Consider the following 14,400-nt stretch of genomic DNA (forward strand, 5'->3'; position numbering starts at 1 on the left):
TTCCAGCCTGCGATCCGACCGAAAGTCAAGGGGAGGAGCCTACTGTCGCGGGCTCTGGAGCGCCGGAAGTTGTGCTCTGGGTGGAGGGGTTGCTTCCTTCTCTGCGTCCCCGTGGGTATGCTTCCACTGTAGAAAGGCTGCCGCGACGTGTGCCTCGCCCCTGCTTCGCCTTCAGATTCCCGAGATGTCTGCGATTCCGGCGGAGGAGAGTGACCAGCTCCTGATCCGACCCCTGTAAGGGTCCAGCGGGAAAGGGAATGAAGCCACCGGCTGTGAGAGGCGGGGCGGGGGGGACTGGCTGCCTCGATCGCCCCCCACTCGACCCTGCCTCCCATTTGGCAACCTACCCGTGGTCCGCGGTGGGTCAGAGGCGGCCTACTCTGTTGAATGGGATTTTTACTTCATTTCTTCAGTCTTAGGGACGAGAATGTTGGGATTGGGAGGCGGGGAGGCCTGTGGGGGTGCCGGGTGCTTTGCTGTGCGGGAGAGAGTGGCAAACCCTGCGGGCGCGGGCAGGAAGAAAAGAAAGTAGGAACTACAGGAGATCAGAATTAAAGGGTTGTAATTTTAGGGTGAGAGCAGCCACAGCATTTTAGGATTCTGACGGTCAAGTGGGTGGTAAGGGACATGGTGATAGAGCATTATTTCCTAAGGGTGGGGGGGTGTACAGTGGGGGACCATGGGGGAAAGGTTAGCCTCAGACGAGAAGGGACGTCTGTTCTGTTGTTAGGGAGGAATGGAACGAGACAGAAACAGGTGGGTTGGTAGCTGAAGTAGAGGAGATTGACAGATGAACTTTTGATGCAGAGAAAACCCACACCTTGGGTGAAGAAGAGGATAGAGGATTGGGAGTTAAGGAGAGAAAGTTTGAAACAGTTGCTGTGGCCCTGGCCAGTTGGCTCAGTGGTAGAGCATCAGCCCTGTATGTGGAAGTCCCGGGTTTGATTCCCAGCCAGGGCACACAGGAGAAGCGCCCATCTGCTTCTCCACCCCCACCCTCCTTCCTCTCTGTCTCTCTCTTCCCCTCCTGCAGACAAGGCTCCATGGGAGAAAAATTGGCCCGAGTACTGAGGATGGCTCCATGGCCTCCACCTCAGGAGCTAGAATGGCTCAGGTTGCAATGGAGCAACGCCCCAGATAGGCAGAGCATCACTCTCTGGTGGGCATGTCAGGTGGATCCCAGTTGGGCGCATGCAGGAGTTTGACTGCCTGCTTCTAACTTCGGAAAAATACAAAAAAAAAAAAAGAAGGGAACAATTGCTGTGAAGCCTATAAGGGAAAGCTGAGCTAGGGACATGTAAGAGTGTGCATAGAGGTCCAGTCATAGTTGAAGGCCAGAAACCCATGGTAGCTCCATGGTGATTTGTCTCTACCAACATCCTGCTCTGGGATAGGATCTCAGTTTAGGGATTGATCCATCTCACATCTATCTCCTCGTAGGGACTGTGAGGTCCTTGAGGGCAAAGTCCTGGTATTGGGCATTTCCAAATGCTGGACACTTAATGCAGCACTTGGCAATAGAAGCTGCTTGCTTCATGTTGAATGAATGAGTATCAGGATCTAGAATGGTTGAGAAAGGCATTAAAGGAGGTGAGGAATTTGAAGAACGTGTGGTTTAGCTTAAAGTGTCTGTGACAATTGGAAATAAAGAATGTTTTATTTAAGAGGAAAGGGAGATTAAGTACTTGGCATCAGATATACTGGAATTATAAGTTGGAAGAAAAATTACTGAGACTCCCAGGTATAAGAAGTTATTTCAACCATACCTACATATTTGGGAAATGCATTTTAAAGAATTTTGAAGTGCTTATAGGTTTATACTTAAGCTCTGAGTCTAAAAGTATTAAATAATCTACATCACTTATATAGCTTATATTTTTGATGCATCATAATTTAACCCTAACATTCAGAGGTTGAATTTAGCCGTTGGGCTTCTTGGGTCTGTACCACCTCTCACAATTTTAACACCTGCAGACTCCCTGTACTCCCAGCAGCCTCTGTCCTCTCTTCCCCCCATGATGTGGTTCCTCCCCATCTTTGTAATTCTGTGGAACTCTCATCTGCCTTAGTGAGTGCTGGCATCAGATGGGACATCGTATAAGTTGAAAAAAGTTTGACATCATTGGGCTTGACTTTGATTGTTTTTATTTCTCCCCTTGAACGTTCACAGTGGAGCTGGGCAAGAAGTAGGAAGATCATGTATTATCCTGGAGTTCAAAGGAAGAAAAATAATGGTAATTGTTATTCTATAGTCCGGTTAACAGTATGGCTCTATCTGTATTGGGTGTGACATCTTTTCTAGTATGGTGGTTACCTGTTTAGCTCCCAGAAAAATGTCTTAGTTGGTGTATGTAGTCTATGCTGCAAGAACGTTAATGTGAAAAACTAATACACACTTCTACGTAGTAATTTGATAAAACCTTAAGTAACCTGAGAAAACATATTCTAAGAGGTAAAATTGTCAACAAGATCTCCAGAACTGTTGCTTCCACAAGCTCCCTCTTCCACTCTTGAAGGGTGTAGCCATACCAACTGCCCCAATCCCAGTGGAAGGGAAACCTAAGTTAGCAATAAGACCACTTCCCTGAGCCTGTTCCCTCACCTGAGAGACGGGGGTTGGAAGATGGTCGCCATGGACCTCATTAGAAAGGCAGCTCAGTGGCTTGTGATCCTTTCTCCTAGTATTAAAAGAGCAGGGACATGTCACACACAGTCATCGTTTCAGTTGTTTGTTGTGTTAATTTTGTGGATCAGTAGAAGTAGCCCAAAATGAGTATATAACTCATTAATGACTGACTCTTAAGAAGTTGTCCCCAAATACCTTAAAATACTTACATTGTCCTGGTCAGGAAAGTTCCCCATTTCTAATCATTGTCTTCTCCCAACAATCAAATCTGGTAGTAAATCCGTAAACTTAAAATGCCCACCATCTTCTGATAACAAAGTTCTTGAAAAAGAGTTGATTCACTTTTAGAGTGACTACAAAAACTAGTTGGAAAGAAGGTGTGTCCTGTATTTTGTGTCTTGTGAAGCTAAGTATGGGAGCTGTATTTTAAATTTGTTTGGAAAGTTAGATTTGTTAATAGTATATTTCCCACATTTAATGAAAATTGCATTCCAAATGCTGGGGTATAGCATCCATCTTGATCGTGTGTGTGGTGGATCAGTTATGATGTCTGTTTACCCAGGGAATTAATAAAATGTGTAGGAGGTGGTGATCTTTTTGTCGTCTCTCCCAGCTCGACTGTGGGATCCACCCTGGCCTGGAAGGAATGGATGCTCTTCCTTACATCGACTTAATCGACCCAGCTGAGATCGATCTCCTGCTAATTAGTCAGTAAGTTACTTCCTCATTAACGACACTGTTTTTCATAGACTTTTACTATAAAAAAAAAAAGTCATTCTTTACCAGATACTGAGATTCCGGAGTTTAAAATAGAGTGTTTTCTACTAGGAAGCATCTTGTTGACATCTAAATCTAAGACAGCACACCATACTTTCATCACGTGTTAGAGAAACTAGCTATGAAAGTGTTGCTTTCCTACCTCTGGAGTAAGAAAGGAGGAGATAGCAGATGTCTTGGATCATTGTAAAACGTGAGACCAAGAAAGCCCGTTCCCAGAATGTCTCCTTGAGGTCACTGTCTTGTCACATTCTGCAGGAGCTTCATTTATAAACAGTGGTATTTCACCTTCGTACCACTGAAGTGCTTGTTATAATTAGGCTGCCAAAAGTAGGTTTGAGTATATTCTTCCTTCTCTAAATCATCATTGATAAAGTTATTGTTTTTTTAATAGTGTGTCCGTAAAGTCATGGTGCACTTTTGACCGGTCACAGGAAAGCAACAAAAGACGATAGAAATGTGAAATCTGCACCAAATAAAAGGAAAACTCTCCCAGTTTCATACCTATTCAGTGCAGTTCGATGTGGGCTCACGCACAGATGTTTTAGGGCTCCTTAGGTAGCTATGTCGTATAGCCTCTACAGACTCGTCACTGACTGATGGCCTACCAGAACGGGGTTTCTCCACCAAACTGCTGGTTTCCTTCAACTGCTTATCCCACCGAGTAATGTTATTCCTATGTGGTGGCACTTTGTTATAAACGCGCTGATATCCACGTTGCACTTTGGTCGCGGATTCGAATTTAGCGAGCCACAGAACACACTGAACTTTCTCTATACCGTCTACATCTCGACTGGCATGGCCGTGGGCTGCTCTGCTGTATACACGGTGTAACGTCATCATCTGTGCATGCACACATACTGCCACATCATCCTACAGAAACTGGGAGGGTTTTCCTTTTCATTGGTGCAGGTTTCACATTTCTGTTGTCTTTTGTTGCTTTTCTGTGACTGGTCAAAAGTGCACCATAACTTTACGGACACACTGTATATTCCCCCTCAAGTGAGAAGTGGGCGGAAGGGAGACAGACTCCTGCATACACCCGACCGGGATCCAACCGGCATGCCCACCAGGGGGCGATGCTCTGCCTATCTGGGGCATTGTTCCGCTGCAACCAGAGCCATGTCAGCATCTGAGGCGGAGGCCATGGAGCCATCCTCAGCGCCCAGGTCAACTTTGCTCCAATGGAGCCTTGTCTGCGGGAGGAGAAGAGAGAGAGAGATAGAGAGGAAGGAGAGGGGGAAGGATGGAGAAGCAGATGGGCACTTCTGTGTGCCTTGGCCAGGAATCGAACCTGGGACTTCCACATACTAGGCCAACGCTCTACCTCTGAGCCAACTGGCCAGGGCTCACAGATAAAGTATTTTGATGTTTAAAAACACTGTCGCCTGACCGGGCGGTGGCGCAGTGGATAGAGCGTCAGACTGGGATGCGGAAGACCCAGGTTCGAGACCCCGAGGTCACCAGCTTGAGCAAGGGCTCATCTGGTTTGAGCAAAAGCTCACCAGCTTGAGCCCAGGATCACTGGTTCCAGCAAGGGGTTACTCGGTCTGCTGAAGGCCCGCGGTCAAGGCATGTATGAGAAAGCAATCAATGAACAGTGAAGGTGTTGCAATGGGGCAACGAAAAACTAATGATTGATGCTTCTCATCTCTCCGTTCCTGTCTGTCTGTCCCTGTCTATCCCTCTCTGTCTCTGGAAAAAAAACAAAAAATACTGTCAATATCTTTTTCTTACTCGGCCTGGCTGCACTGTTTCTTCCCTCTGCACATAATCTGCCTTGGTGTGCTGAGTCTCACTATGTAATTATTACTTAGAACTTCTCAGTACAGTTGGCAGGAATTTCACTACATATATATATAATGCATAACATTTTAATTAAGAATTGACAGAGTCTCTTTGTTTCATTTTGTTAAGTTTCCATTTGGATCACTGTGGAGCTTTGCCCTGGTTTCTACAGAAGACAAGTTTCAAAGGAAGAACATTTATGACTCATGCCACAAAAGCTATTTATAGATGGCTTCTTTCAGATTATGTCAAAGTCAGGTAAATTATTATTAGATTCTATATAATACATATGGTTCAATATATGGGCCATTTTGTTTTATGAAGCAAGCAAAAAAACATTTTTATTCACAGGGATGTTGCTAATTTAGTCATTCAGGTACAACCCATCAAATAACCCACTGTGTACCCAGCATCATCTTGGCCTTAAAGTTTTTATATAGTTTTAGCACTCTTTTAAATCTTTGTAATTCAGGTCAGTTATAAGATATGATGATATTCTATAAAAGTTAAAAACACCGAACACATTGTACAGTGATGTATACTGACATCTTACTTTAGATTATTTCACCCTGGGGAACTTTTTTCCAGTTGCAAGTGAAAACCTACCCCTTTATCAGAAAGTTTGGAGAATTTTTGTGATACCTGTAGCACAAATTATTAGCCTTCAGAAGTTTTCTGTTTAATGTGCCTATGCCAAGGGTTGCTAGGATGCCATCTGTTAGTCTTCATATATACAGACCAGAGAATGGAAGAGTTATCCTTAGTAATAAATATACTAGTCTAAAACACTTGCATGATGCTTACCACATGCAGGCTCTGTCCTCGGTTCCTAACGTGGGTAACTCATTTATCTTCCTGTGAGCCTTGTAGTAGGCTCTGTTATGAATCCTTTCACAAGTGGTGAGAAATGGATGGTGGAGAGGCACAGGGAGATTGGGTAATGGACCCGTGACGGTCACATAAGAGACAAAGCTGAGATTTGGACCCAAGCAGTCTGGCTGCAGAGTCTGTCCTTGACCGCAACTCTTTTGCTTTTCTTGGGAGTCCATTAGCATCGTTTTCAGAAGAGACCTGCTACACTTGGTAGAAGAATCATTTCCCATCATGGTGTTAGAATCTCTGTCACGGTTCAGTGTACATGAGTGAGTTTATCTCTCAGGAGTATTGGGGTAGGAAAGAGCATTGAGAAATACTCTCCGAAAGAGTACTTTGTCTTAATTTACTGTGTGCTTTGTTTAAAATTACGCTCTGTGGCTGTACACACTAAACATTTTAATTATAATTATAAAGCAAAACATGCACAAAGTGTCCAAGACACTCTAGATCAGTGGTCCCCAACCCCCGGGCCGCGGACCAGAACCGGTCCATGGGCCATTTGTTACCGGTCCGCAGAGAAAGAATAAATAACTTACATTATTTTTGTTTTATTTATATTTAAGTCTGAATGATGTTTTATTTTTTAAAAATGACCAGATTCCCTCTGTTACATCCGTCTAAGACTTACTCTTGACGCTTGTCTCAGTCACGTGATACATTTATCTGTCCCACCCTAAAGGCCAGTCCATGAAAATATTTTCTGACATTAAACCGGTCCGTGGCCCAAAAAAGGTTGGGGGCCACTGCTCTAGATAACGCAATCCATACAATATTATTTGAAGAAATAATTTCATGGATATGGGTATCCACATTTTCTCCGAGTTCAGATACCTTTTTAAAAAACTTCACCCCTAATTCTCTTTGTTGACATCCTGAAAACTTTAGTAACATATCAGCAGACGACATGCTGTACACGGAGACAGATTTGGAAGAGAGCATGGACAAAATCGAAACCATCAATTTTCACGAAGTCAAGGAGGTGGCAGGGATCAAGTTCTGGTGTTACCACGCAGGCCACGTTCTGGGAGCGGCCATGTTCATGATCGAGATCGCCGGTGTGAAGGTACTCTCGCCCTGGCTGTTTCCATCACGAGAAGTCAGTGCAGGGCTAGGCACCACCCAGTAGAGCCAGAGCCTTCTTTTAAGTCTTGTAGTCCTTCCCCCCATGCCCTCAGTTTCTCTGAGAAGGTGGAGGAAGAGTAAAGTGAGCGTCTCAGAGAGGTCTCCGCCCACCACCAGTGGCTCAGTTCCTCAGTGCTCGTTAGAAAGCCGATAGGGGACGAGCTCTTGGTGTGGCCATGTCCACTTAGCGTTAGAACGTCATGTGCCATTCACGTTCCCTTGGTCTAGGGTTCACACAGGAGCCCAGTGTTAGTGAAGGGAGACCCAGAAAGGACCTTGGTGGAAGTCTCAGTATGCTTGAAGGTGTTCACACTTCCCAAGTTCGCTGAGACACCAGTTCTCTGTGAGGTGATCCTGGAAGTGTACTCCCCATCAGTTAGACTACCTCATTGAAACGCTGGATGGCTTAGAGCCGAACTGGACACCATCACTGCGTCTAAATTTCATCACTTGTCGGCTATTTTTTCTCTTTATTTTCACTCTCAGATTTTGGGCTAAGTATGTTTACTAATACATGAAGCCCTCCCAGACCCTAACCTAGCTCTGTCTCTCTCACAGCTTTTGTACACAGGTGACTTCTCCAGACAGGAGGACAGACACTTAATGGCGGCAGAGATCCCGAACATCAAACCCGACATCCTCATCATTGTAAGTATTAGCAGGTGTGCCAGACTCGGGGTGATGTGAGCAGAATTTTCTCTAGTGCAGAAAAATTCTGTGTTCTCATTTTGATAGGTTTTTATTTTTTTTATTTTTTGGTAGGTTTTTAGATATGAATGTCTTTTAGTGTAAAATTGAATTTTCTGACTTCTCTTTGGAGTGTAGCTCCACTCTCCTGCTGTTGAGTATATCGACTAGTCTCGAGTCAGAGATGCTGGGGTATCTCCTCAGTGTTTTGTCTAGGTGAAATACTCCAAATTTATAGATCATCTTAAAGGTTGGGCAGAAATGGTGTGGCCCCACGAACTTTGCTTTGTTGACTATCTTTTGTCATGTGACACCTGCTAATTTATATGTGTACATTCTGTCTGCCTTCTGGGTCGCAAGTCCCAGGAGAACAAAAGGACTGTACGGAGCTTTGGAGGGGTGAGCTGAAGAGCACATTAACAAATGTGTGCGGGTGACAGTGAGGTCCGGAATCGGGAGAGTGCTCTGGATCTGTGGTATTTGTAGGAATGTCACGTACATTTATTTCAGGGAGGAAGAGCTGTCTGTTCTTCCCTCCCCACCTGCCCAGGTATAAGGGACCAGTGTGCACTGCTGTGCGTAGGCAACATGTGAATGAGTTCAGTCTGGCTCAGCTCATGGTATACTCAGCATATAAGCTGACATGAATTTAAAGGAAGTTTTGTTTAACCCTCTGAAAAAATTTATTTCCATTATATCTGGTGTTTAGAGCGGTACTCCACGAACATTGATGTGCTCACATATCATCTGGGGATATTGTTAATATGGACTCTGATTCAGGGTGTCTGGGCTGGGCCGGAGGTTTGGCACATCTACTGAGCTCCTTCCGGTGCCAGTGCTGCTGATCAGCTGGCCACGTGTCATAAAGCTGAAGGGTCATTCTTAATAGAACTACAGAAACAATATCTGTTTCTGGTTTATAAGCTTTGACTTATCACCAGTGGGAGAAATATCTTTTATATATATTATGTATAATTGTATATGTAATATGTGTGTGTATGTATATTATATATTATATATTATATATATATCACATAAAGACATAGCAGAGTTATCTTAAACAGGGAAAAAGATACATTTTTAGACTATTTCCTGATGGCATTTTCTAAAAATGTCTTACTACCCAGCCAGGTTTTAATTCTAACATTTGTTCTTTCTAGTTTGTTTTATAACAGTATATGTTCAAGTAAATAGTGCGTTAATGGAGAAATGAATCACTTTGCTTCTGCATTTCATTGATGTTTAGTGTTTGTATTCTCTGGAGTTGTCAGTCATGGTCTCACACTTCTGACGTGTCCTGCAGGAATCTACTTACGGGACCCACATCCACGAGAAGCGTGAAGAGCGGGAAGCACGGTTCTGTAACACCGTCCACGATATCGTGAACAGAGGGGGCAGAGGCCTCATCCCGGTCTTTGCTCTTGGAAGGGCTCAGGAGCTGCTCTTGATTTTAGGTACGCCTTTTCCTCTTTATGTGGGAGATTCTTAAAATCTCGGAGTGCCTGGCCTTGGATATGTCCTCTGCCTTTCTGATTGAAAGCATCAGAAGTCTTAACAACATGCTACCCTTTGACCCACCCCTTCCACTTCTGAGAAATAAACGCGGGGCACAGTTTGTCAGTAAGGGTATAATCACTTTAGTATTTTTAAAGAACTGTCTCAGTAAATACCACATTGTAGAAAGAATCACATTCCATGTTTTCATATAACATGTTAAGTGAACAAAAAAAAATAGGGTTCAAAACGGTATGTACACAGAGTCTAGTGAGATAAAAATGCACTGCCGACCGGAAGGGCTCAACTGCAGAGTGAGGAAGTGGTGACAGCATCTGCGTTTTCCGCTTTTCTCCGCTTTCCAAATACCTCGGTGAGCACGTAGGACTTTCGGCGTAAGAGGACCGATGGTGTCGCTTTCTGTGTGTATTTGCATTGAGCGATTCATTGGGGGAACGCACTCTTTGAAGAATGAACTATGAGTGCCTCGCAGGTCTTGAGCTTCGTGGGGGCACCCGAAGCCCGTGCTCTAGGTTCTTGTCTCTGCGATGGTGGAACGAGCACTGTCCCTGTCACTCGGAAAAGGGAAAGAAGGAAGAGGAACACACAAGCCTCGACCAAAAGCATGTGTCAGAGGGACAGAACTCTGTAATCCTGATCCAGTCTGATTTGCTCCTGGTCCTGACTTGGTCCTACTCACTGCAAGTCCCGTTGGGACTTAGCTTGAAATGGAAACTCTCCGTGGCAGAGAAATCCAAAGAGCAGTAAATCAGGAGGGCGAAACTGTGCTGTCAGCATCAAACGGAGTTGGCAGATACACATTTATTCACAACCATCACAGAACTTAGTGCCCCTCTGATGTAATTAGGTGTGGTCTGTTATTTGGTGTAAACTTACACTGAGTCATTGTTAAACACTTCCGCATCTTAGAACTGTGATTACAGTGTTCTTACTAGGTCGCGCATTAGTGTTTAGAAGTAAGTGTCGCCTGACCTGTGGTAGCGCAGTGGATAAAGCATCGACCTGGAAATGCTGAGGTCGCTGGTTCGAAACCCTGGGCTTGCCTGGTCAAGGCACATATGGGAGTTGATGCTTCCAGCTCCTCCCCCCTGTCTCTCTCCTCTCTTTCTCTGTCTCTCTCTGTCTCTCTCTGTCCCTCTCTGTCTCCTCTCTAAAATGAATAAATAAAATAAAAAAAAGAAGTGTCAATTTTGTAAGTTTAAGTTATTACTAACTTAATTTCTTTTTATTCTCTTTAAAATAGTTATATGCTGGAGTTTATTTCTTGGTTGTCTAAATTTTAAAGTTTCTATGTATCATTTATTATTTGAGCTGTTTGCCCCACATAACAAAGTGGTGTTTGTCTCCTGTGAAACCTCTCCAGATGAGTACTGGCAGAACCACCCAGAGCTCCATGACATCCCAATATACTACGCTTCGTCCTTGGCCAAGAAGTGCATGGCTGTGTACCAGACCTACGTGAATGCCATGAACGACAAAATCCGCAAGCAGATCAACATCAATAATCCTTTTGTCTTCAAACACATCAGCAACCTCAAGGTGAGTGCCTGCAGAGGTGGGGGAGGGGGTGGAGAGGAGGAGGAGGACACAGACACCCCAGGAAGTCAGAAGCAGTGGAGACGCCTGTCCTGCGTTCTGGCCAAAACCTGCTCACTCGTCTTCCCTTTTGCTCCAGCAGACGTCACTTTACCGAAAGAAATAAAAAATTTAGCAACTGGCATTCCTTTTTTGCTTTAAATATATTTTGCCACTTGTTCAAGTCCCCATACACTCTTAATATTTACTATTACTAAGTAACCTGGGTCATGGAAATAAATGTCCTACTAAGAAAAATACCTTGTGTTAGGTATTAGGTTTTCTTGTTCTTACTCAGACCTAATTGTCTTTTTGATGATTAGTGCTATAAATTCCATATATGAAAATATTCATGTTTATTTTTCCAGGGCATTCAATAAGTCTGGTTTTTCTTTAATTAAAAAATATATATACATATATGTGTGTGTGTGTGTGTGTGTATATATATATATATATATATAGTTTCATTCAAACTAATGCTCTAATCATAATAAAATAGTGCCCCAAATCACTCAAGGTACAAGTGGTCTTCCAGTTATAAATAGCCTCGGTTTTTAAGTTAATTGCTTAGAAAGTAGAGCCAAGTTTTCCCTAGAAAGAATGTTAAATATTTTGGTTAGATTTCTAGGCCAGCTCAAAATATCCATGAAGTGTGACGAGCATTGTGAGTCTCTTGGGAGCGTTTTGCAGAGTCCGTTTTGCGTGGCTAGAAGCCCACTGGGCTCTTCTTGTATGCTTGCCATCCTGCTAAGCGCTGAACGTGGTCTTAACGGCCCTTTAGCTGCCCGCAAAGGATTTGAAGGTCAAAGAGAACTAACTGCTTTTTATCATTTTTTCTTTCATTCCTAGTCCAAACTGTTTAGGAATTTAGAAATTGGACTAAATGCTTACTAGTCTTGTCAAGACCTTTTCAGTCGTGATTAATTTTTGTTTACCTTGCTTTTCATTACTTTTATTTAGATTTTATTTATTGGGTTTTCAAGGAGAGAGAAAGAAAGTGAGAGGGAGAGAGAGAAGGAGGGGGAGGAACAGGAAGCATCAACGCATAGCAGTTGCTTCCCGTTTGTGCCTTGACCAGGCAAGCCCGGGGTTTCAAACCGGCAACCTCAGCATTCTAGGTCGACAGTTTATCTAGTGTGCCACCACAGGGCAGGTTCTTTATGTTATTTTTTAAAGGTAAGGAAAGGCCCTGGCCGGTTGGCTCAATGGTAGAGTGTCGGCCTAGTTTGTGGAAGTCCCAGGTTCAATTCCTAGTCAGGGCACACAGGAGAAGTCCCCATCTCTTTCTCCACCCTTACCCTTGTCCTTTCTCTCTATCTCTCTCTTCCCCTCCCACAGCCAAGGCTCCACTGGAGCAAAGTTGGCCCGGGCGCTGAGGATGGCTCTGTGGCCTCTGCCTCAGGCGCTAGAATGGCTCCTGTTGCAACCGAGCCCAAATTGCCCCCTGGTGGGCGTGCCGGATAGATCCCAGTCAGGGCATGTGCAGGAGTCTGTCTCTGCCTCCCCTCTCAATGAATTTAAAAAAAAAAAAAAAAGTAAACAAAGCTTGCCTCCCCTGTGGTGGCACAGTGGGTAAAGCATTCAACTTGGGACGCTGAGGTCACTCGTTCAGAACCCCAGGCTTGCCTGGTCAGGGCACATATGGGAAGCAACTGCTACGAGTTGATGCTTCCCACTTCTCCCCACCACTTTTCTCTCTGTTTCTCTCTCTCTCTCCCCTCTCTCTAAAAATCAATAAATAAAGTCTTTAAATAAATAAATTTTTTTAAAATAAGGAAAGCTTTGTCCAGCCCTGATACGTAACATTTTTTTCCCTTCATCTCTCCCAGAGCATGGATCACTTTGATGACATTGGTCCCAGCGTGGTCATGGCCTCTCCAGGCATGATGCAGAGTGGCTTGTCCAGGGAGCTCTTTGAAAGCTGGTGCACTGATAAGAGGAATGGTGTCATCATAGCAGGGTACTGTGTCGAAGGGACGCTTGCCAAGGTCAGTTGTAGTCTTAGACTGTTGTGTCATCCCTCTTCACAACTGCAGAGGTGTCACTGTCTTTCTGGGTTTTCCATGGAAGTCGTTTTTTCAATAGTATGGGTTTGGTTTCTTTCAACGAGGGTAGAATTAGCTAGCTGGAGCTGTTGGTAAGGCTGAGAATTGGGACAGGTGCTGAATGGCGCAACCTGGTCCCCAGGCGGTTGGTGGGCACATTAAAGTTTGAGGAGCACCCGTCTGGTTGCAGTAAAAATAATGGAAAGGAAGCCATTTGGGACAAACACACGGATGCCCTCATCAGATGCAGACAAGAGTTACTTACGGGTGCTCTCTTGAAGAGCTGTGAAATGTGTTAGGGCTGACTGCCCATCTTCCTAGTGATATAAAACGATTGGCGTTGACTCTCAGGGATGCGGACATCAAGGTGCAAACCTTTAGAGGCAATTCTGACCGTCCAGGTGTCATGTTCTCTTATCGATAACTTTGTTTTATTTTTTCAATACATTATACTTTCCTATTTTGATTATTTTTATTACTGTTCCTTATTCTACAGTCATTTAGACAATGTTAGCTATGTATTTCAAGTAGATTTTCAGAATAGAAATACATCTGTCTTTTTTATAAAGCCTCTCAATTAGAAAACAGTTACTTGATATTTACTATGTCAATAATGTTAGAATGATTTTTGTGCTGAAGATCCTAAATTTAGCATGCGTTTATGGCTACTACACATAAAAATAGAAAATGTACCTTTTCTAATCGGATTATTTATTTTATTTTTCTTTGTATTTAACAGCATATTATGTCTGAACCCGAAGAGATTACTACCATGTCTGGACAGAAGCTGCCGCTGAAAATGTCTGTTGATTACATTTCTTTCTCCGCTCACACAGATTACCAGCAAACCAGTGAATTTATTCGTGCTTTGAAGCCACCTCATGTGGTGAGTCCGTGTATTTGATTCAGTGTGTTACAGGGAAAGCGTACCCACTTTGTGGCAGCTGGTTCTCAAATCAGACACCACCTTCTGTTTATGCAGCACTCTAAACAGAGTGCTTGTGCTTGCACTTGCACTTGGATCCAACCTTTCAGCTCCCCTTTGAGTCAGGCAGGCTGTGCACTTGGGTTTTTCCACTGACACAGGGTTCCCTGTTTGGTACTACCAGCCCCAGCGCTGCTGTTCTTTCTGTTACGTTCTGCTGTGTCCCAGTAACGGAAGAGCGCAGCTTTGCAGTGTGGAGGTTTTGAATCCCAGCTCCCTCCCTTGCTTGCTGTGTAATGTACTGGGCAAGTTTCTTAACCTCTCTGTGCCTCATTTGTCAATAGGGATGATAATACCTCAGAAGGTTATTGTGGGGACTAAATGAATGAACATATACCCAAAGCCCATCATACAGTGCCTAGCAGGTAGGAACTGCTTAATAGTGTGGAGAGAGGAGAAAGACA

The 14,400-nt window shown here is 44.0% G+C and overlaps 1 protein-coding gene across 2 annotated transcripts in view; it reads left to right on the forward strand.

The window, feature by feature from the left end:
* Nucleotides 1-44: 44 nt before the first annotated feature.
* Nucleotides 45-14,400, forward strand: part of CPSF3 (cleavage and polyadenylation specific factor 3) — a 32,784-nt gene continuing 18,428 nt past the window's right edge. For both annotated transcript variants that reach the window (XM_066234936.1, XM_066234935.1), the window contains exons 1-10: nt 45-234; nt 2,171-2,234; nt 3,240-3,337; nt 5,321-5,449; nt 6,953-7,130; nt 7,748-7,837; nt 9,180-9,330; nt 10,755-10,930; nt 12,796-12,954; nt 13,751-13,897. In XM_066234936.1, coding sequence (XP_066091033.1) covers nt 185-234; nt 2,171-2,234; nt 3,240-3,337; nt 5,321-5,449; nt 6,953-7,130; nt 7,748-7,837; nt 9,180-9,330; nt 10,755-10,930; nt 12,796-12,954; nt 13,751-13,897 — 1,242 coding nt within the window. In that variant the 5' untranslated portion in view covers nt 45-184. The remainder of the gene's footprint in view (nt 235-2,170; nt 2,235-3,239; nt 3,338-5,320; nt 5,450-6,952; nt 7,131-7,747; nt 7,838-9,179; nt 9,331-10,754; nt 10,931-12,795; nt 12,955-13,750; nt 13,898-14,400) is intronic.

Source organism: Saccopteryx bilineata, chromosome 6, assembly GCF_036850765.1.
Source record: "Saccopteryx bilineata isolate mSacBil1 chromosome 6, mSacBil1_pri_phased_curated, whole genome shotgun sequence".
NCBI classification, from domain to species: Eukaryota; Metazoa; Chordata; class Mammalia; order Chiroptera; family Emballonuridae; genus Saccopteryx; species Saccopteryx bilineata.